Genomic DNA, 24,113 nt, shown 5'->3' on the forward strand with positions numbered 1-24,113 from the left:
GGTTGCCTTTAGTAACGAAGTGGCGAGTGGAGCGAGCCACCGTGCCCAAAGTGTGGCGAGTGAAGTGAGCCCGCAAGGGTCCGTTTGGGTCCCTTGTTCCGATCTTGCTCCAACGCAGGTCGTTACGGCGAAGGGGAACTAGTCACAACCGCTGTGGGAGGGCACGGCTAGGCCGATAAAGCGGATAATCCGGAAAAATGGATGTTGTATTACAGTGCTGGAAGCAAGGGTGTCAGATTATTGGTGATGTACCAGAGGGAGAGCAGGGTACTTGTGAGTTATCCGGGCTGCCGATTTTTTCATCGCGCCCGAAATCGTGGGCATTGCGTCGGTCGTGGCCGTTATAAGGGGCCGCGACGCGATGCCCGCGATTTCCCATAGACAGTAATGTTAAAAGACACGATGGACCCGATTTCCGACCCGATTTCCCATAGACAGTAATGTTAAAAGACGCGATGGACCCGATTTCCCATAGACAACAATGTTAAAATAAAATGACAATGTGAAATTGGCCAATATGGGCATTTCACATTGGATATGTTTTAAAAAAAAATGTTTCATGGCCCCCCCCCCACCGTTAACGCCACCCCGCTATTGACGCCAACCCGAAGCGTGGCGAGCGCAGCGGTACGCGTCCTCCGACCTTTTCATACCCCTACTATCCACTAGGGCGTGGAGTGAGAATAGAATAGTGTGGCGAGCGAAGCGGACACCTGTGAAGCCCGCAAGGGCACGCGGATACCTGTGAAGGTATCCGCGTCCCCTCGCGGGGCTCGCTGCGCTCGCCACGCTTCGGGCTCGGTGGCTCGCTGCGCTCGCCACACTATTCTATTCTCACTCCACGCCCTAGTGGATAGTAGGGGTATGAAAAGGTCGGAGGACGCGTACCACCGCCCCTCACGGGCTCGCTGCGCTCGCCACGCTTCGGGTTTGCGTCAATAGCGGGGTGGCGTTAACGGTGGGGGGGGCCATGAAACATTTTTTTTTAAAACATATCCAATGTGAAATGCCCATATTGGCCAATTTCACATTGTCATTTTATTTTAACATTGCTGTCTATGGGAAATCGGGTCCATCGCGTCTTTTAACATTACTGTCTATGGGAAATCGTGTCGGAAATCGGGTCCATCGTGTCTTTAACATTACTGTCTATGGGAAATCGCGGGCATCGCGTCGCGGTTCCTTATAACGGCCACGACTGACGCGATGCCCCCGATTTGGGGCCAAATCGCGGGCATCGCGTCGGTCGGGTGTCCTTAAGTTAACTAAACTTAAGGACAAAATCGGCAGCCCGGATAACTCACAAGTACCGAGAGCAGAATATCATGCAAGTCTGTGTTTTTTAACTAACACTGACCCAAACTAGACACCATACTATCCCTTTAAACTGTAACATTCATGAATTACGCAGGTTCTGGGGTTTGCTGACTTCAATCCTGCATAACACCTGTGTAAAATCTGCCACAGAACCTTGTTTAAGCCAAAAGTGTCCTGGTTTAAGGGGATAGCCTCCACACCTTGACGCGCATGCGCACTCCCGCAGGCCGGTGGTCACCATGACGCGCATGCGCACTCCCGCATGCCGGCTTCTCTTCCTTCGCTGTCATCATCATCACCATGGCGGACAGAGCAGAGCTGGAGCAGGCGCTCGCCCTGCAGGGAGAACGAGTCAGGAGCCTGAAGCAGAGTAAGGCCAGCTCGGAGCAGGTAAGCGCGGGGAGCCGCTCGGCATCACAGGCCGCACCTGGCGCCGGGGACTCGAGTTAGACCTGCGGCCGGCTGAGGGGCGTAGTGCGGTGTGGGGCACACTGGGGGGGCTGGTGGGCCTGGTCCGGGTAGATGGGGGTGCACGTGTCGGCACCTATGCTGCATGTCAGCTGTAGACCGAGGTGGTGACCCCTTTACCTCTCACTTCCCAGCATGTGCCCTATATGACTGTATATGGGGGTCTGTGTACAGTATTAGCTAAGCCTGGGAGAGAGATAAAGTACCAACTGTCATTTCCCACAGTCTGTAACATGGCAGTTAGGAGCTGACTCGCTGGTACTTTATCTCTCGCTCCAAGGCATAGTACATAGACCCCCACGTCCCTAATGTCCACAGATAGTCCCAGGCCTACACATTGGTTTCCATTGTCATTGATGAGCTCCTGCACAGTAACTGGGGGTTATGTATCAACAGCTCCATTACCTGCGCTATGGTACAGTATCTGCAGTATCGCCACTTGTCACAGTGCAGTAATAACTCAGTAATTGCCCCTTCCTTGAGTGCAGATGTTGCCCATATCAGGGGAGATGTATCAAACTTTCCAAAGAGATAAAGTAAAGATGTTACCCCTAACAAGCAACCAGTATCTGACTGTCAGTAGGCCAAATGCATTAAGCCTTAAAAAGGTCATAAAGTAGCAGCCAAACCGCTCCTAACTGTCATGTTACAGGCTGGGTTTGAGAAATGAGAGCTGATCGGCTGCTATTTTTAGCTCTCATTGGCTCTCCACTTTATCACGTGTTAGGTTTTCATACATTTGGCCCAGTGTGTACAATGGGTTAGATAAATGGTCGCTAGATGCTTTGTGGTTGCTATGGGCAACTTTTTTATACTTTATCTATTTAACAGTTTTCATAAGGACCTTTGCGTTACGATGTCTGCTTATATAGCATTCATTCCAGCAACTTGTGTCTTCCAAAATTTGAGCAGTTCCTCTTCCCTGCCTGGGGTGTCAGGCTCTGCTGTGGTGCTTCTAGCACAGTGTGATCTGTATTTCAGCACCTGGTATGCAGCCAGACATGTGCTAGAAGTACTAGAGATTTGCATTTGAAAGTATTAACTCCTATACAGTTGTAGTTTGTATTCAATGGGGTGGTGGTAGGGATCCTTGGGCAGCAGGGAGGGAAGGCACACACCCCTGTTATCAGATCATATCTGTGTGGTCTTCTCTTCATTGCTGCAGCATGCAACTAATAGAACAGGGTGGAACATTTCCCCTAAAGAGAAATCATATCTAGCGAAGCAGGTTAATATTGTCTGATGTGTATTTTAGTTATTGATTTACAGCAGCCTTGGTTAGCCTGTGACTTTCTGGCTGTTGTGGAACTACATGTCCCAGCATACTTTGCGATCTGTCAGAGCATGCTGTACAACAGCTGCAAACAGGCCTGTTTCAGAGAGCACTTTATGACAGTGTAGAGTGCACAGTGTAGGGTTCCTGCTCCTCACAGCCTTGGAAGCAATGCTGTAACCTGCAGCATCTGTTTCATCATACGGCTGGCTAATGATACAGCACAGCGCCCTCATGCAGTCTGGGAGAAGGTGGTCATTAGCTTTATATAGTGCACTGGTTGGGTGTGGATTCACGGGCGGCATCTATTAAACCTACAATAGCCTGACACAGTGTTAAGTGACATGATTGTTTTATGTGGACTGCAGCAACTTAACATACAGCTAATTCCCCTTTCACACTGGAAAGCGCTTGCAAGCTGGATCGCAACCCGGGTACAAAATCCCAGCTGCTACCCAGCTTGCAAACTCTTTCACCCTAGCCGCCGGATCCGGCATAAAGCCGGACGAGTGACATAATAGGGAGGTGGGGCGGCGCTGGGTGATGTCAGCATCTTCCAGCGGCGCCTTTACACTGCAGTGAACATGACCCGGGTCGCGTTGACCCTAGATAACCGGTCACACTGCCCCTGGACCCACAACCGTCCCGGATCCAACCCTGGTCAAGACCCGGGACAGTCTTCCAGGACCCTTTCACACTGAACAGGGTCCTGGAACCAAGGGTTATAACAAGTTACAGGTGGTAGATATTCTTCACAGGAAGAGGAGCAGCAGAACAAGAGAACATGCACTGACACTAGAGGGAGGAAAGCAGCCCATACACCCTGCGATACCGGCCTGTGCGTCCTGTGCTTTGAGGTGCGCGCTCCCGCGGCACCTCATCGCACAGTACAAAAAGTATGTGCTTGCACATACTTTTTGTACTTAGTTTTCATCGCATTGCATGCACATGCAATGCAATGTGATCCGTGCTATTTAGGAACGGAAAGCACGCCCGTATCGCAGCGTGTATGGCCAGCTGAAGATTCAGGGGAAATTTTAGGAAGAATTACTTCACAGAAAGGGTAGTGGATAAGTGGAAAAGCCTCCCATCAGAGGTGGTAGAGGCAAACACAGTAGTACAATGTAAACATGCTTGGGATAGGCATATACTGACATCCTTACAAAGAAATAAGGATCAAATATGGTTTGAGGTAACATGTTTAAAAAAGGGGCAGACTAGATGGGCCAAGTGGTTCTTATCTGCCGTCACATTCTATGTTTCTATGTAACAGTTTCCTGGGTTGTTGCGCGCTCATGTGCAGTAACCCGGGAAATATTTGTCACTGTGAACGGGATATAATAATGTACATCTCCTATTAATTCCCGAGGACCCACCTAGAGACTGGTTTTCAGTTGATAGATCTACAGTGTCCAGATAGGAATGCAATTGGTTGGCATGGTCAAAAGATGAACGGGCCCAAAGCAGGCATTACACTAATTAGGGTCGACCTATTGAGTTTATCTAATAATCCACACCCTTAGAGATTATTTGGGGGGGGGGGGGGGTATTGAATATGGGATTTTAACTGTCGTAACGTCCCCATAGATTTGGAATCCTGGGTCGTTTTCGGTTGATCCGACAGTAACTCAACAGTCTGAATTCAATGTTCTGGCTTTCGAGTTTCGGAAAGTCCGTTGATGGGCGAACACATCCGTGTATTGTCGACAAATGGCTGCGAATTTGACAATCCGCCGCCGTTTCCGACAAAACAGATCCGACTTTAACCCTTTGAAGTCCAAATTTTTTCTTGCAGTCTGGTTTAAATTAATTGGGGTGTCGCTGTCTGCTTTGTTACTTCCAGCACAGTCTTGTCTGTATCTCAGCACTGAGATACAGGCCAATCTGTGCTAGACAGGTAGAAAAGGTTTTTTTTTTTTTTGCTTTGGGGCATGGGGTGGGGGGGAATCTAGTTTGGTGACCACGAGAATTAGAAATATGGACTTGTTTTGCTCTCCCGTCTTCGAGCGAGGTGGCTTGCTGCACATGTTACTAGTCCCAATGGATGTCCTTGTATATAGTAAATCAAGTAAACGTTGTGGAAAACCTTTAAAAGTGTGTCTCCAAATACATGTGCGCCAATACATTGTTGATCTTATTACTTTTAATAAAGTATATTTTCAAAGCTATGTTGTTATCAGCTGGTTAAGGGCGAGGTATCCAATTACCCACGGTAATTTACTTCCAGTAATCTTATTGCATGGACAATACTATTGGACCGGAAAGGTGACACGAGCTACAGCTTAACAAAGGATATAGTTTAACCTGCCTCAGGCATGCGGAACAAAATCCCTGATAAGTTCTGGGTTTTCCGGAACGTGAAAACACACAGGTTTCGCTGAACCTGGGTGTTTGTGTGCGAAAATGTATTTTATTTTATGGTAGAGCTAAATGGATTTCCTGTTTTACAAATAATCAGCGTGATATATTAGGTTGGCATATGAAAAGGTCGATGTGAGCGTTTCAAATTTTTGGGGTGTGAATGTAAACACCTGAGCATGTTGGACCCCCAGTTAGCGTACTGCATCATCTCGCGATGTGAAAAGAATGAGCTATTGTCTGTCGACTTAAGAACCGTACGCACAGGGAACCGGGAGCCCCATGCTGAGCGGGGTGCTAAGCACAGATCACGCATCGCTGACACACATGTAGATCTAGTTGGGTGAAAGGTGACGCGCAGCACTGCACATCAGTCGCCTGGGGCTTACACACAGAGCGTTCCGGGCTTAATTTCTAAGCCTAGAAATTTCCCTGAAATCGCCCCGTGTGTATGGGCCTTAACACATTGTTGGTATGGGTCATTGGGTCGACCAACCAAAGGTCGACATGCATTGGGTTGACACTAAAGGTCAACACAGGCATCGTCGACAGTTAAAAGGTCGACATGGGTTTTTCACCTTTTTTTTTTTTTTTTCTGTCCCGAATGTCGACATGTGCAATTTATCGGTGCACCGATCCGCTCGCCATGCTTCTTGCACGGTGCCTCGCTATGCTTTGCTCACTATTCTCCCTTCACACCCTAGTGCAGACCTGTCCAAACTATGGCCCTCCAGCTGTTGTGAAACTACAAGTCCCATCATACCTTGCCACAGTTCTGGAATTAGGGATGCTAAAACTATTCCCTCCTATATCCCTATAGATTGTAAACTTGCAACAGGGCCCTCCTACCTCCAAGTCTGTCTGTCTGTTACCCAGTTTGTTCTATCGCTGTCTACTATTGTAAAGCGCAATGGAATCTGCTGCGCTATATAAGACACTGTAACGGAATCTGCTGCTCTATATAAGACACTGTAACGGAATCTGCTGCGCTATATAAGACGCTGTAACAGAATCTGCTGAGCTATATAAGACACTGTAACGGAATCTGCCGCGCTATATAGGACACTGTAACGGAATCTGCTGCACTATATAAGACACTGTTACGGAATCTGCTGCGCTATATAACACGCTGTAACGGAATCTGCTGCGCTATATAAGACACTGTAACGGAATCTGCTGCGCTATATAAGACACTGTAACGGAATCTGCTGCGCTATATAAGAGGCTGTAACGGAATCTGCTGCGCTATATAAGAGGCTGTAACGGAATCTGCTGCGCTATATAAGAGGCTGTAACAGAATCTGCTGCGCTATATAAGAGGCTGTAACAGAATCTGCTGCGCTATATAAGAGGCTGTAACAGAATCTGCTGCGCTATATAAGAGGCTGTAACAGAATCTGCTGCGCTATATAAGAGGCTGTAACAGAATCTGCTGCGCTATATAAGAGGCTGTAACAGAATCTGCTGCGCTATATAAGACGCTGTAACGGAATCTGTTGTGCTATATAAGACTCTATAAATAAAATATGGCAGGGCATGCTGGGATGTGTAGTTTCACAACAGCTGGAGGGCCACAGTTTGGAGATGCCTGCCCTAGTGTATTGTAGTTACTTTGGTTCTTTTCCCAGGTATAAGTTAGTGAGTAGTCTCATTTTCCTTTATTAATCGCTATAGTGGACTATACTAACACCCTTTGAATTCCATGTGTGTTCCATTCTGGAAAAGGGGGTTCCTGTGTTCTCTGTATTGTGCGATAATAATGTTTTTTCCCTTCCCTGTTAGATTGCGGAGGAAGTTGCGAAGCTGCTGGAACTGAAGGCACAACTGGGGACAGACGATGGGAAGCACAAATTTGTTCTCAAGACGCCTAAGGTAGAAATATACCTAATACTACGAATTGGATTGTACATGAATTTGGTGAAACCAGCTCCCAAAAAATGCATTATCAGGCTTTCAAGTTCCAGACTACTTTGTGGCTTTTTAAAGTGAAAAATGAGTAATGTATGCTGGCACACCTCAATATAATATAAGTCCTCCTACATTTTGACTGTCTGTAAATACCCTGTTTGTTGTATCACTGTCTCCTTTGTAAAAGTGCAACGGAATATGCTGCGCTATATAAGAAACTGTTAATAAATATAATGTAATTCGGTACTTGTGTATTACGCTATTTGCGTAGAGGGCTATTCATGGTAGTGAAATCCCATCGCATGCCATATTGTATGGCATACGATGCAATTTTCCTATCTAATGTATTCACTGCTCTGTGTTAGTGAATCCATTAAAAAGATAGGGTGCGATGATAAAATCGTATCGCATACCATTGTATGCCATGCGATGGTGTGCGATTAAAAATCGCATCGCCTCGCATGCCATTATGGCATGCGATGAGATGAGATATGGGTTCTGATGGAACCTAGAATAATGCCATTTAATGGGAAAATGACATATAATGTCACTTATTTTGGATAGTGGGGGTATGAAAAGGTCGGTCGGACGTGTATAGTACATTAAATGCCATTATAAGCGTCAAAATCGCATCGCATGCCATACCATAATGGCATGCAATGCGATTTCACTATGTTTGCGTACTAAATTCGGGCGCCATGATAATACACAAGTACCTGTAATTCCAGCATTATGCTGCACTATATAAGAAACTGTAAATAAAATAAATGATATGCATAGTATAGGTGTCATTTGGCAATACCCTATATTCTGGGAGGAAAGCGTTTGAATGAGCACATAGCTCTATATTTCTAGTAAATAGTATTGAGAGTCTCCGTTTCTCCGACATCAGAATCCTGTCCTTCAGGAGCCCGACGCTCACCACCTATTGTATTCTCTCTCTCTATGGGCGTCGTTGACCCCCACAAGGGAAAATAGCCCTTGTTGGAGGATTCCGATGTTGGAGAAAGGACTGTCATATGGCGGTCAATCATGGTGCCCATTATTCAATCCACTAAAGTTGAATGTAACTAAATACACAATATTGCTGTATAAACAGCCTATACATTGTGTGTGGGGGGGGGGGAGTGCATAGGTGTATAATAGCTGCTGCAGACAAAAACGCAAATATTGCGAATAATCAGTATTCCTTTTTGTGTGTGTTTAGCGATTTACTTTCTCACCAACTCCCCTCCTCCTCACAGGGCACCAGAGACTACAATCCCAAGCAGATGGCCATCCGGGACAAAGTTTTCGAAACAATTATCAACTGTTTTAAACGCCACGGAGCGGAGACCATTGACACGCCCGTGTTTGAGTTGAAGGTGAGCAGGGTTCTACCCAAGCGATCCAAAAGGAATGGTGTCTTAAGGAATCCTACATGAGGTCAGATACATTGCATAAAGGGAATCTGCTCACAATCCTCAATTTGGATTCAGTATTGGATCCCGGCGTTCAGAATCCCGACGCCGGAATCCCGACAGCCGAAATGCCAACAAGGGGGGGGACGTGGATCGCCCCCCCTTGCGGGCTCGCTGCGCTCGCCACGCAGCGGGCCCGGTGCCTGGCTACGCTCGGCACACTAATTTATTCTCCCTCCAGGGGTGTCGTGGACACCCCAGGAGGGAGAAAGTGTCGGCATTTCGGCGGTCGGGATTCCGGCGTCGGGATTCTGAACGCCGGGATCCCGCCCTCCGGGATTGTAACTGCATCCCCTCAATTTATATACTAGTCCTGGGGTAGCCAACCCTAGTCCTCGAGAGCTACCAACAGCGCATGTTTTGCAGGTCTCCTCACAGAATCACAAGTGAGCTAATTAGCTCCATCTGTGGATCTTTTAAAATGTGTCAGTGATTAATGAGTGCAGCTGTGCAGCAGCTAGGTTGTCTGGAAAATGTGCACTGTTGGTAGCTCTCGAGGGCTAGGGTTGGCTACCACTGTACTAGTCATTTTACTTATTATCAAACTGTATGCTGGGAATAAAGGTTCTCCAGCTTGTATGCTCCTACACAGATTAGCCTGATGTGGTAACGCGGAATCACTCTGAAACCGGGGTGTTCATGCGCTCTAAGGCAGCAGGGACCGTATGCGGGGGGATGTAACGGGAAAAGCTGCGTATCTAACCTGTGTCTGGATGATATTGGTTACTTCACATTCGTAGGCATTGCAGTATGTTTATAAATAAACCAGTGCGCCCTCTATTGGCCATAGTGACAAGTGCAGTATCGCCAGAGCTTGCCCGTAAACCTCTATTACAGGAACAATCTGACTCTCCAGCCTTTTACTGGAGCGAGGACAACAGGCCCCTTTATTTAGCAACAAAGGGGCAAACGTTGCTGTGAAAGGTGCAAATTATCCGCTGAAAATGCAAGCCTCGCTCACAGCAACTGTGGTTTTTTTTTTTTAACTAAACTTTAATTGCCTTGAGATAATTTGCCGGCAATAAAGTGATTCCTGGCATTTTTAGCGGATAATTTGGAAATCTCTCACAGCAACGATGGCACTCAAAGGGTTAAATTCTCATACTCTGGAATAAAACCTTTTCAAGTAAGAACTATGTAACCGGCTTCTTCTACTTCTAACAATACTTCCTTATATGCGTTTTCTGTAACATCTGTCCATTTTTTTTTTTTCAGGAAACGCTAACTGGAAAATACGGGGAAGACTCCAAACTTATTTATGACCTGAAAGATCAGGGCGGGGAATTGCTGTCTCTGCGTTACGATCTCACTGTATCCTTCACGGAGACTGTAGCAGTGGTCCGAAAAAAGATGATCAGTTATTGATTGGCCCTATTGCTCCTTTATAAAGCTAGCGCCAATTGTAACGGAACACATTGCGCACCTATGTATGTAGTATACAGACACCTTATATCACGTGATGAGGGTGCAGAGGCACTTTACTGTGAATGTGGTGTGAGCTGGCTGAGCAGAGTCATAGCGAAATATGACCTACTGGACAGATGTATTAAGCCGGTGAAGTTGGAAGGTGATAATGCACCAGCCAATCAACTCCTAACTGCCATTTTTCAAACGCAGCTGATTAGCTGGTGTGTTATCGCCTTTATCACCACTTAGATGTATCAAGCTTCAAAAAGTGATAAAGTGGAGAGTGATAAACCACCAGCCAATCGGCTCCTATCTGTCATTTTTCAAACCCCGCCTGTAACATGGCAGGTAGATTGGCTGTTTATTGCTCTCTATTTTTATCACTTTTTTTAATCTTGATACATCTGGCCCTTAATCACTTATCCAGGCTTAAAACATCTGCCTCACTATTACATATGGAAATCCTTCTAGATTATGGCTTTAGTTTGGTTTGCATTAATGGCTGTTGCTGGGTTTAGTTTCCTTGTACAGGGTTACAACACTATAATAATCAAGGCTGCTGTGCGTTGTACCGGTTACCACTAATAATAGACCTGAACACTGGTCTATAGAAGGAGAAACATAGGAAAACAAATCCTTTTCTGGAGCAGTCGGCCGGCTTGGTGTGTACTGTATATGGTTTTTAAATCGACTGAATAAAATGTTTTGTTTCACGGGTGTTGCTGATTGTAACCCTTAACTGTGCTGCCAGGTCCCATTTGCCCGTTATTTAGCAATGAATAAAATTACCAATATTAAGCGCTACCATATCGCCAAAGTCTACAGAAGGGATAACCCCGCTATGACCAGAGGGCGCTACCGGGAGTTCTACCAGTGTGTGAGTGTTATATTCTAGCTATGGTTCTTAGATTTAATTGGCTATTTACATGTTGCTTCTGTGCAGGGTAAATACTGACTGCTTTTGTATGTAGCCCACAGATATTAGACTGCTTTATTTTTACGCTGCAATTTAGATTTCAGCTTGAACACACTCCACCCAAATCTAACTCTCTGCACATACATCTGCCCAGTGACTGGCGGGGAGGCGCCGAGTAAGTGTGGGCGCCGGTCTGCGGGACTATGGTTACGCCGCTGTCTGTGGCCGGGACTCGTGTATTACTTGTTTGTGCGGTGCACTGCGCCGCGGTTGCGGCTCTCCATCTCTTCCTGCAGTTCTAATGAAAACCTCCCCTCACAAAATGGCTGCCCCCATAAAACAGACTCCTCTAGCATCCTTGAAAAAGTCTATTAGGGGGCAGCCATTTTGCAATGGTACTTTTTCATTAGCACTGCAGGAGGAGACAGTGCCACGAGGAGATCTACGGGTCCCTGAATGCGGAGGGGTAAGGGGGTTTGTTTAACTTTACTTGGGGAAGCGATGCTGAAATCGGTGGGGTGGCGCATATTTGATAGTTACGCCACTGCATCTGCCTCACCTGCCAGAGCATATCGCTGTGATCCACCATTTTTGCCAGAGGGGGTGCCAGAGCATATCTCTGTGATCCACCCTTTATGAATCTGCTAACCATGTTTTCTGTTTTGGCTCCAGGATTTCGACATTGCCGGACAGTATGACCCCATGATTCCTGATGCCGAGTGCCTGAAGATTGTTCATGAGATCCTCAGCGAGCTGGAGCTGGGGGAGTTTCTCATTAAGGTAGGGTCGCGGTGTGAAAGGACTCTGCAGCCACCTGGGAGTACAGACCCTGGGTGTGGTGGTGCGCCGCTGTGACATCACTATTCCAACCATACAGCTCCGTGTAGTCCAGGCGTTGTGGGCTCTGGCTGTTATTAGCCTTTGCTGGAGGAAGAGCAGTGATGACGACCTCTTGTCACTGTATCTCCTCATCTAACCCCTGGTTCTACATCAGTCCAGTCCAGTACACCCAAATGTGAATTCCATCGTATTCCCTGTCCTCAAGGCAGATGAATAGTCCCAGTTTTAAGTATATCCATGCTTGATCATAGGTGAGTCAATTAGTACCGCTGCCATTTTCTTTAGTCAAGCAGGGACATCCTCAAAACTGTTAGTGGTATATTTACTAAGGTGCAGATTTATAGAAATGGGAGTAGATAATCCTGCACATTGGCGCCCCCTAGTGGTTACATGGCCTCACTGAATAGTGCTCCCTGCTGAATAAACCACATTCGTCCGTGGTGCTGATGAATGCACCTGTGTATTACAGTACAGCATGGCCACCTCCGCACTGTTCCCTTTGGCATATGTGTACAGTAATGATGCGATGTTTATATGCAGGTGAATGACAGGAGGATTTTGGATGGAATGTTCGCCGTTTGCGGAGTACCGGACAGTAAGTTCCGCACAATCTGCTCGTCGGTGGACAAGTTAGATAAGGTAAAAACAGTTGTAACCTCTACATATCACTCCAAGGGGCATGTGGTGTATTGTGTGTGTGTATATAATGACTATGGCTGTGTCTACACCGTGCAATGTGTATTATATAACATGCATAAGGCCCCCTCATATGCCACAGATGTTTGTAACTACTCCCGGGGCACGAAGAGGAAAGGGGTTTCCTAAATAATAGCTCAAAGCATATCTAGAGCGGGATGTCTTGTGGCCAGAGGGGGCGTGTCCTCATGGCGAGGATGTGGGCGTGGTCTGTTCTGGGAATGCCGGCTGATACCTTTATGCAAGTGCATGGATTCTGACAGTGGTGACAGCCGCCACTTTATCCTGTTAGATGGGAAATTCACGAGATGGGTTCTGTACCCAGAGACTCATCAGAGCAGCATATGCGCAGGCCAGAAGCCCCCCGTTATAGATGTGGAGTAATGTGTAATATTGTACCCTCCTTGTTTTCCCAGACCCCCTGGGAAGAGGTGAAAAACGAGATGGTGGGAGAGAAGGGTCTCGCCCCCGAGGCTGCTGACTGCATTGGAGAGTACGTACAAAACAATGGTGAGTCACCGCTCACTCCCGCATCTTCCCTTCTGCCTTCCTCACTCAGTATAGGAGACGTGTGAAAGGGCTGACGTCTATATTGCAATTAAACTGTTTGGGGGGTTAAGTTTGGTACCCTCTCCCTGCTCTAGGCCCCTTTATATGAGCTGCTCAGATCCTTGCCCTGATTACACCTCCTTTCTGACGGATGGATGATTCTTCTCGTCTCTTACAATCATCGCTTGTACATTCCTCTTTTTTGTAAGAAAAAAAACCACATGGTTTCCCCCAGCACACTGAATGCTATCAGTAATCAGATTTAAAAACCACAGGGTGGTAGTATTCAGAGATCTGGGTCACATATATTTGCAAATACATGGGTAAGCCCCCAAGCTATCCGTCAAGGCTTCTGAGTATTAGGGATCCCTATTGCTATATATATCTAGGTGGCTCTTACTAGTTAATTATAGGATTGACATTGGTTTGGGGGTGCGGTGCCCCGGGATTGGTGGGAGCTGCTTGGCTCTCTAACAAGTCCCTTACCCTGAGTACTCTCCTATCTTGTAGGTGGATTGGATCTAATTGAGAAACTGCTGAAGGATCCCAAGCTCTCCCAGAACAAACAGGCGTTGGATGGATTAAATGACATGAAGTCCCTATTTCAGTACCTGGAACTGTTTGGTGTGACCGATAAGGTGGGTGGAAGGATCTACGCGACCATTGTGACCTAGGGTGACTTTGGTACACACTGTAGTGTTGTGAGACCGGCAGTCTTAGGGCTACTTCAGTGAGCGAATAAATCTTAAGTGTAGCTGTATCAACTGGGATTTGTATTTATTGGGGGGGGGGGGGGGGGGTTGCAGTCACCACGGCAACAACTATACTGTCAAAACCACAATGTCAACAGTTAAATGTCTACATTCTGCGGAATGTCGAGATAGAAGTAGGTTACTGGCCAACGCTGAATCACTGGCCAACGCTGAATCACATGACCTCTAGACCAGTGGTAGCCGACTCCAGTCCTCGAGAGCTACCAACAGTTCACGTTTTCCAGCTGGGGCACAGGTGCACTCATTACTCACTGACACATTTTAAAAGATCCACAGGTGGAGCTAATTACTTCACTTGTGATTCTGTGAGGAGACCTGGAAAACGTGCACGGTTGGTAGCTCTCGAGGACTGGAGTTGGCTACCCCTGCTCTAGACCAAGGTGGTAACGCTACATGGCCAGAACCGCTACCTGGTAAGGAAAGGCGCTGCACAACCAGGACACAGTTTTGTCGAAATTCTAATCGTGTCAACCTTTTGTAATTGTTGACATAACTATGCCAGCATTTTCAATGTCGACATAACATACCCAACCCATTTACTGTGTTGGAGCGTAAAATGCTGTGTGTACGCATTTGTAGTGTTCTTTCCAAAAACAGGTGAGGCTGATCTGGGGCAGGCATGGAAAATAAGCATTCCACCAGCTGTTGTAGAACTACACATCCCAGCATGCCGTGCAACAGTTTTAGCCAAACTATGACCGTGCAGGCTGGGATGTGTAGTTATGCAACAGCTGGAGGGCCACCGTAATCTAGGAACTAGTTAAGTAAATCAATCCTCACACCTGCAGTACGCCGAGTTACACTGGTGTCTTCCGATAATGCTGTTCACTGTTCCTCATCTGCTGCATCTGGATGACGGCTGTTTCTCTTTCTGTTCCTATGCAGATTTCTTTTGACCTCAGCTTAGCCCGCGGGTTGGACTATTACACAGGAGTCATTTACGAGGCTATTCTGCTTCAGCACCAAGGAAAGCAGATGCAGAATGACAACGCTGAGGAGTCGGTCAGTGTCGGCAGCGTAGCCGGGGGAGGACGATACGATGGCCTGGTAGGGATGTTTGACCCAAAAGGCAGGAAGGTTCCGTGCGTGGGGGTCAGCATCGGGATTGAAAGGATATTCTCGATCATGGAGCAGAAAGCAGAGGTAGGTTGTGTTCCAGTGAACCTATTACTTTATCCATTTAAAGCGGACCTAGAATCGTCCATCATCTCCGGGTTTGATGCCGTTTTATCATTTTTTTTAAATGTGTCGACCCGTGTTGAAGTGTACGAGACCTTGCCATGGTTTATATACGTGCAACTTTAGCTGTTGTAGCTTGCGTCCCACTGTTCTCCCCTCAGACTTATCAAAGCTCGTACTGCAAGTACTTTCCAATGATCAACCGTGCAGCCGCTGCTCACAGTAACTATATACCAGCTGTTGTGATTACTGCAGTCTCTGATCCAAATCGCTACACACCGAAAGGCAATGCGTTCTCCCCAGAAAATGTCAGGCGGAATTAGCTGGGGGAGAGGACTGACCCCCACTACAGGAGGTGGTAGGCGAGAACGGCGTGCTCTGCATAATAGAGAGCGAGGCTGTGAGTCTGCAATGCTCGGCTTCAGGGCACGGTGGACAGGTGGTGGGGTTTAAGCCTGTCTGTTGCCTTTTGCTCATGGACAGGGGGGGGGGGGGGGGTTGACAGACACACACGGACGTGGAAAGCAAAGGCTTTCAATTTATGCTGCAGTTAATGTGATCTGCTCACTAATACTGTTTTTTTAGTTAATGTTTTATACTTCTCCGTTTGCTGGGATTAATCAGTAATAAAGAAAGGCGGAGTCTTTACCAAAGTGTCCTTTAACTGATCCGCGCGGGTATCCGTCCTCCTAACTTGTTGGACCAGAAGTAGTATGAAAATGAATTGCAAAACAAGGGGTCTCCTCCAGAACTTACCTGCCCATGCTGAAGCCCGGGGCTGTCCCTGATGCCCCTGGGCTTTGGGCTGATAAATGGTATCAAATTAGAAAAACCTACTGTGTATTGCTGCGGAACGATGAGTCTTTTCGTATTGGCTGTATTGTTTCTGTTCTGTCTCCTCAGGCGTCTGAAGAAAAGATTCGGACCACAGGGACCCAAATACTGGTGGCAGCGGCCCAGAAGAAGCTTCTAGAAGAAAGGATGAAACTTATTGCAGAGCTGTGGAACGCTGGGATCAAGGTACAAGTGGCGGACTTATTCATTAAATGACTGAAATATTTCATTATGTGGCACAAAACGCTTACACCCATCTTCTTCTATGCCTCAGGCGCAGTCGTCCATTTAATTAGGTATTTTTATAAAAACCCATAGGGCAGTATTCAAATACTGGTTGTAGAGTACGACGAGTGAAAATGAGCGGTATCCTTAAGGCCCCCATACACTACTGCAATTTGGTCCGATTTTACCCGATTCCGACAGATTGGGACGATTTAAAGTGGACCAAATCGCATGTGTAGACGTCCCATCCGACTCGCATTGGGTCGGACCCTACAGATTGAACCTCCTGCACTAAAGATTTAATGGATCGGACCCATCAGCGGCACATCGCGGGTGCAGGGGAGGGGTGAACAGCGGCAGCTGCTGGGCAGAGGTGAGCGGAAGGTTGCGGGTGGGAGGCGGCAGCAGAATAATAAAAAAAAAAACGTTTCAAAAGACTGGACGGCCACTGATTGGATGTAAGTGCTCTTAGCCAATCATTGGCCGGCCAGTCTTTTTTTTAAAGTGTTTTTAAAATTCTGCTGCCGCTTCCCGTGCACAACCTGCCGCTCACCACTGCACAGCCTCCCGTTGTGTTTATAAGGCCAAAGCAGACTGTGGCCATATCCCAGGAAAGGTCACCAGTCTGAGCAGGCAGGTGGATGTCTCCCAAGTCAATGCAGCAGAGCAGATGCATTTGCTTCTCTGTAAATAAAGTGTGGAGCACCGCGGAGTAGTCAGCACTGCTGCACCAGGAACATGGTTTTCATGCAGTGCGCTATCTGTGTGGTGGTTTGTGTGTTCCCTCCAGTGTTCTCACACAATTCACTATGGATCCAGCTGTTGGCGGCTGATGTAAGTTCCAGCGGTGCAGGGACCTATGTGAATGATAACATATTCTCTGTACAGCGCTGTGTAACATGTCGGTGGCTTAAATCCGCTATATTCTAGTAATGACGTTTGTTTGTCCAAAACAGGCAGAAATGTTGTACAAGAAGAATCCAAAGTTGCTGAATCAGCTGCAGTACTGCGAGGAGACGGGCATTCCTCTGGTGGCCATTATTGGGGAGCAGGAGCTAAAAGACGGATTGGTGAAACTCCGGGTTGTATCTACAAGAGAAGAGGTGTGTAACTGTCCCAACAGCATTCCAAGTACAGTGGCTCTGACCATAACAATGACAGGAGGTGGTAGCCCACCGCCATCTGTTGTCCCTAAGCCAGGCATGTCCAAACTATGGCCCTCCAGCTGTTGTGAAACTACACATCCCAGCATGCCTTGCCATAGCTTTAGCATTCCCTAATAGCAAAACTATGGCAAGGCATGCTGGGACTTGTAGTTTCACAACAGCTGGAGGGCCAAAGCTATCCATAGCATAGACTAGGGCAGGGGTGGCCAAACCTGTCTTCAAGATCTACCAACAGTTCATGTTTTCCAGGCAACCTGTGGATCTATAGTAGGAATGAATGCAGCATGTTTGAAAATGTGACAGTTGGTAATGACTACAGCTGTGCACCAGCTAGGGGATCTGGGTCATGTGACAGTTAGTAATGACTGTAACTGTGCACCAGCTAGGTGGTCTGGAAAACGTGGACCGTTGGTAGATCTCGAGGACCGGTTTGGCCACCCCTGGACTAGGGGTTCCAATTTATTTATTTATTTTTTGAACCCGGAACCATAGAGTATCAGAATTTTTTCACGGCGCCCCTAGGCCAAAAAAAAAAGGCAGAATAAATGTAACATTAAGTAGATTGTGTTTATATGTGATTCTTAGGTTCCGTTATGTGGTAAAGGGTAGGATTTGGTTCTGATTGTACAGCCACCAGCACTGGTTTTGCCCATAAATAATTAACCATACATTATTTTAATTAGTCCCGGACCACCAACCCGGGGCACCCCTGCAAGTGTCCCGAGGCACCCCAGGGAGCCACGGCACACAGTTTGGGAACCACTGGCATAGACAGTAGTTTTTTGTTTTACAGTACAGGTTTTCAGGATATCTGTGCTTGAACAAAGGGCACTTACTGTAATTAGCACCTCAGTTAATTTGGCTTAACCATCTGGATTTAAGCATGGATATTCCTAATACCTGGGTTGTAATGGCGGATTTTGGGGCGAGTTTATCTGCAGGATTGCTGGGACTGCTGCGATCTTACCTGCTTCTCTCATTTGATGGAAATGAAATCCTCTGTTTGGATTCTGGGCGTCAGTGTAACATAACTGGATTAGTGTGTCGCTAGGGAAACCATTCCTAAAACCATGTTGCGGGGGTCTATGTGCAAAGGGGGGATGACCTGCTATAGGTCTCAGCCTAGTTTGGGAGGCCACGTACACCCCATGGAGCTAGAGCAAGTTGCGTTAATGTTAAGTTGGCTCATGGCCTAGTTTTGGGAGGCGCAAGACCCCTGGTTGGAGACACCGATCCTTTTAGATTTAAAAAGAATAGTGAATAAAGTAATATCTTAAATGTATTTTCCGATCCTTTCTGTTGCCGTAGTCTTGCCGTCTTCATTCGATGAATAACTCCTTTGCTCCAGTTGGGTGTAGATGTAAAGGGGCCCACACACTGGGGAACACTGCTGAGCAATGTAGATCACTATGTAAGATCACACCACACTGCGCATCAATGTGTCAGAGCTATCCTTCTGAGCGATCTGTCAGGGGCATTGTTCTCCGGTGAGATTCATCCTGCAGGATGGATATTAATCGCCGGGCGATAGTTTGGCGGCAGTGCGAGATGTCCACTGAACAAGGATGTTTTTGTTTTTTTTAAAGGGGAATTAACTTACAAGGCAAAACCATGCCTTGTAAGTTAACTCCCCTTTAAAAAAAAACATCCAAGTTCAGCAGATATCTCGCACTGCCACCAAACTCGGGCGGCATTAAATCTTGCCCCTTGTTTACAGCTAATATATGTATAGTTTTGTAGTAGTGTAATGATTGGCATAGCCTGGCAAAAATAAGTGATATTTTTTTTTCATTTATTTTAAGGTTGACATTCCCAGGCAAAATTTGGTAGAAGAAATTCACAGAAGAACCAATCTGTTATAATGTCCTCTCCCAAGGCTCCAGATGTTGTATATTCGGGACCACCTGTCTCCGGTATTCCGTGGTCTCCAGCTGTTCTTGTTACAGACCCCCTGCATATGTTGTACATTTCCTCAGCTTCTCTGTTCACAAAAGGGACGGCGTTGTGTAATACGCAAAGTGTAATAAAACACGTGTTACGGGATCAGATTGGGTGGCGTGTTTCTCGGTTATTTTGAATTTCCCGTCGGTAGACGATGATGACGACAATGATGACGATGTCTCTGCTGGACCAAAGCTTTCTGTAGGGGTCTGTTCAACCCTTATATAGCTGATTTTACTAGCAGCCTTCCTGGTAGGAGAGCAATATACCATTTGCTACTAATTATGACCCGTTGTACTCCAGATCACACCCCCCGTACTGCAGTTACTTACTTGCAGGTTTCCCATCTGTCTGCCACATCATTTGGAATTGATAGGGCAGAAGGTCCTGCCCAGGGCTGTCTTTTCGGATGGGCTTAATGGGCACTTGGGCCCCAGGTGTATAAGGGCCCTATGCTGATAGCTGAGGATCCCCTTATTCCAGGGATACCAGAATTTTGAAAATCGGCCCTGGGGAACTGGAAATATCCAACTTCAAAGCAGCTGTCCACATCTGACCTGTTCATTGCAATTCCCAGTCATATTTATCAGGTTCTGTCTGACTTAGAGACAGAAAGGGGAGAGTCTCAGCTTTTGGAATATACTCTCAGAAAAACTCTATCATGCCCAGAACCAGAGATATCAGCCTTTCAGCAGCTGGTCCCTGCTCCATCTCCAAACGTCTGGTGTACAGTTTTCTATTTTTGTCAATGGATTGCTCTGGCTCCTGATCTCTGATCCCCAAATTCCCAGCACCTCCTGAAAGTTGGGACTCTAGGTTTTTATACTATTGAAGGCTAAGAAATATATTTCTCTTTCCTCCACTAGGTGACACTGGAGAGTTACAGTGGGGAATAGAAGGGCGACCACAGGAAGCTTGGGCACTTTAGAATAAATTAACAGTGACTAACTCCTCCCCTTCTACTTCCTCTCCTAGCATGTGCCCTGCGGGAGCTGGGCGCATTGTTAGCTCACTCTAAGCCCACTCCATTATCCAACCCTTCCCTGCGTATAAAACACCCCCTACCTCCCTGGAAGTCATTTACAAGGGACCCTTCATACAGCTCAGTGCCCCCTTCCACACGTTAGTGTTCACCCTCCCACCACCTGTGCAGTAAAGGAGTAATTAGCAGAAGTTACTGCTCCAGGTCCTACATGTTGAGTGGAAGATAGAGCACCCCCTGCCACCCATGGGACATCAAAGCTGCTGCTGATAGCACCCCCCACCCCTAGGAGGGGAGAATGGGTAAGGGCCCCAGTGCATTGCTTTGCCAAGGGGCCCACACTGCTGTCAAGATGGCCCTGGTCCTGCCACCTTGCTTTGCTTGACTCAGACCAGACAAACCAGAATTATTAGTGCAACAGCTGCCCATCTTGTACCCCTTGCTCAGACTCCGCACCTCACCCAAGCCCATTCCATTGCAGGCCTTAGGAAATGATTATATAGATTGTTAGTAACCGCATCCAATAGTTACACTCAATGACATTGAGGTAAGTCACCACCTTTTTGAATTTCTTTAGCCAGAAGGATGTTGAAATAAATCTATGTAATTATGCTGTATATTTAATACACTATTAATGAGATGAGTAATATGTGGCCATATCCCAAAAGTATCACTAGACATTCCAGTATCTGAGTGTGGGTTTAACTCATTGAGTGCCAACATCTGAGAGATGTTTAAAATATCTGCTAAAAATGGCAGTGTCCCTCACATTTGTTATATAACTTCAAATAAAAGAGTTGTGATTACCTTGCACCACTGGTCGTGCTGCTCTGGCCGGCTTGGAGAGACCTCAACGGCAATGTGTACTGGAACACTTCAGAGCACAAGCACCGGGAGCAGCATAGACGCTGTCACATAGCCGGCTGCAGAGCATCGCACCCCCTCCGCGGCAGCAGACGCTGTTACAGCAGCCTTAGAGACCCGCGACCACACTTGAGCAGGATACCGGGGCGAGATCACAGACCTGATCCCCGGGGTGAACAGTGAGGTAACCACGGTCTCCTCCACCCGCTCTCTCTTCTCTCTTTCTATCTTTACTTTATCTCTCACTATACTATCTCTCCCCTTCTTTCTTCTACTCTGTTTTTCCTGTTTTGCTTTATATATACTAGCATTTTCCATTATACCTTCCTTTATACCCTCCTAAAAGCTGTGTTATTATTTTCTTTGCTGGCTAAACTATGTGGCACTAAAAAGCAATTATATAGCCACCATTATACTGTTATTTGCCGCACTGCCAAATAAATAGGGTATATTGTTTAACATGCAGCATTGATATATGTGAATTCTCTATTTTTTTCTCTTTCTCCTATTTCTTCGATCCCAAACAAACTAGTGGGGTCCGCTCACCTGTTATACCTTACTGGCCCCTCAGTGTCATCTGACCCTGACAGGAAGCCTGCATTATTTTGGACCACTTGAGTACACGGAGGGGGTGACCCCTCTGCAGAAACTTGTGAGTCCGGTACTGCCACAGGTATATAAACGGGCAGCAGCCACCCCACCTCCTTCCCACATAGATCCCTAGGCCATTTGGGGTCCGCTCACCCGCAATACCTAAAAGCCCATCAGTATAAACTATATCCTGACGGAAGCTAACAAAACCTAGGACTTTCAAGTACACAGAGGGGGTGACCCCACTGCAGGAAACCATTGATCCCCAAACCTTGCTATAGGTATACAGAGCTGGGCAGCAGCCACCTCAAGGGGACTCATAGGGAATTAAGGTTGACTTCTCACAATACCTGTAAAAGCCCACTAAAAATATACCTAGTGGTAGCCGGTATGGGGGAATGTGACCAGTAGCAGTCAAGGAGACTTGACTGCGAACAATTACCTTCCTATCCATACTATAGGTATATAAAGTCGGAGAAGTGTCACCTTGGAGTGTTTTGTTTTGGTTATTCAACTCTATACCTTGACTCGTTCTGCCTCTTTCTTCTTTTTCTTCTTTCTTCTTTACTTTTTCTTTCTGTATCTTATTTTCTGTTAGAGTGGAGACCGTTTTCTTGCCTTCTCATGCAAAATCGACTATAATACTTACTTATATTTTCGCTGAGACCTATATTATTCTCTGTGATATTGATACATATACTGCCATAAAACAAACACTAGCCGCTTTTTTCTTTTTAAACCGACTAATTCTCTAAACAGTCGATAGGAGGTTATTAAACATAACGATATCAGTTGGAACTGTTTAGGAGAAGGTGGGCATATGCAGCTAAAACAAGGCAACTTAACATGAGCATAATATACTAAAAAGTACAAAACATTGTCTTGCCTAAAGTATTTCAGTGTGTCGAAATAGCATTCCAAACATTGGAAATTCTCGATACAAATGTGGAAACACTGTTAACTTTTGATGTATGATTGACTACATACAAAACTGCAACATTATCACTTTTTTCATAGGTTGTGAAGTGATTATTCTTCCTCTGTACATATGTTATCTATGGCTGTTCTGTGCCTAACCATTTCAGATCTGTAAAAAGAAACTCATAAATTGCTAGAGGGGGAGCCTATTCCTCAAATATCCATCAGAGGGATCACATCCCAGGTATACTGTTGGCCTAGGCAGTTGTATCTATTCATGTTATTTATTTGTTTGTTTGTGTGTCCATATCTAGTGTTTAATTTTACTGTAATCTAATTAAAAGCTAAATTTTAACAAATTAATAATACTTGTATCAGGGAACATCCCTGAACATACCAATAGTGTATCACTAGAATTTAAGGGTTTATCTATAACTGACGTATCAGTGTCTGTCACATGCTCACCCATTTCTACTATTTTTCTTTATTAAATTGTATTAATTACTATATAAGAGTGCCCCAACAAAAAGAGAGTCTTTCCCTTCTTTTCCAATATTCAAATAAAAGATGTTGGGTATAAAAGTATTATTTACTATATAAGGTACCATTACTGGTTATTATGAGGAATAAAAATGCTTGACCATTTTCATACATATTTTGAAATCTTCACTTGGCACTCAGAGTTAATGACATCGTCTCAGGAACAGATATTAACGGAAGCACAATTTTATGTAGCCCTTACCGTGTCACTTCCAAGTGTCTAATACATACTGGACAATAGGTAGCAAAACACACAAATTGCCAGTGAGGGGCAGATTTATTAAGCTCGGTGAAGTGATACAGTGTCTGTGTTTTATCACCGGCCACTCGGCCCCTAACTGTCATTTTTCAAACCAAGCCTGTAACTTCACAGTTAAGAGTTGATTGGCCGGTGATAAAAACCAGACAATTTATCACATCACCGACCTTAATAAATCTGCCCCAGAGTCTCCGGGTGTGCGCACATGATATGTCTATGGCTGTGGATATAGGGAGGTATACGAACTGGGACTCGTCTACGGAGGCGAATCTGTATTGTCGGAAACGGGCGTTGGATTGACAAATCCGCTGCCGTTTCCAACGTTTCAGCGTCCGTTTCTGCCAATTTTTCTGGTGGAATATATTCCAGCGGAGCCCACGTTAAATAGGTCAAATGACGTTCAACCTAATAATTTCGGAAACGACCAATATGTCCGCCCTAGCGGGAATAGCGGCTGCGATTGAATTTCCCCCGTTAATCTGCACAGAGGGTCTTTCCAGAGACTCCGCTGTAGTACAATGTGATGCAGACCTATATGTGATTGTGCTTTGTTGATTTTTTGCACCTTCATTTGTGCTGATTACTTAACTGGACGACCCGAAATAGATCATCTCATACAGTCCGTTATTCTGTATAAAGTTCTGTTTTA

At 46.1% G+C, this 24,113-nt stretch overlaps 1 protein-coding gene across 1 annotated transcript; it reads left to right on the forward strand.

The window, feature by feature from the left end:
• Nucleotides 1-1,545: 1,545 nt before the first annotated feature.
• Nucleotides 1,546-19,417, forward strand: LOC146073847 (histidine--tRNA ligase, cytoplasmic-like). Its single transcript, XM_083181379.1, has 13 exons — nt 1,546-1,707; nt 7,199-7,288; nt 8,569-8,688; nt 10,000-10,095; nt 10,943-11,068; nt 11,780-11,887; nt 12,488-12,586; nt 13,060-13,153; nt 13,703-13,830; nt 14,851-15,108; nt 16,048-16,164; nt 17,160-17,306; nt 19,172-19,417. Exons 1-13 carry the CDS (start codon nt 1,618-1,620, stop codon nt 19,229-19,231), a joined length of 1,533 nt encoding a protein of 510 aa, XP_083037505.1. The 5' UTR covers nt 1,546-1,617; the 3' UTR covers nt 19,232-19,417.
• Nucleotides 19,418-24,113: the final 4,696 nt, after the last annotated feature.

This window comes from Crinia signifera, chromosome 4 (genome assembly GCF_055691185.1).
Source record: "Crinia signifera chromosome 4, ASM5569118v1, whole genome shotgun sequence".
NCBI classification, from domain to species: Eukaryota; Metazoa; Chordata; class Amphibia; order Anura; family Myobatrachidae; genus Crinia; species Crinia signifera.

Coding starts and splice junctions, on each gene's coding strand:
- LOC146073847 (XM_083181379.1), top strand. CDS start 1,618: ATGGCGGACAGAGCAGAGCTGGAGCAGGCGCTCGCCCTGCAGGGAGAA. Junction 10,096..10,942: donor CTCTGCGTTACGATCTCACT/GTATCCTTCACG, acceptor CTGTGCTGCCAG/GTCCCATTTGCCCGTTATTT. Junction 16,165..17,159: donor TGTGGAACGCTGGGATCAAG/GTACAAGTGGCG, acceptor TGTCCAAAACAG/GCAGAAATGTTGTACAAGAA.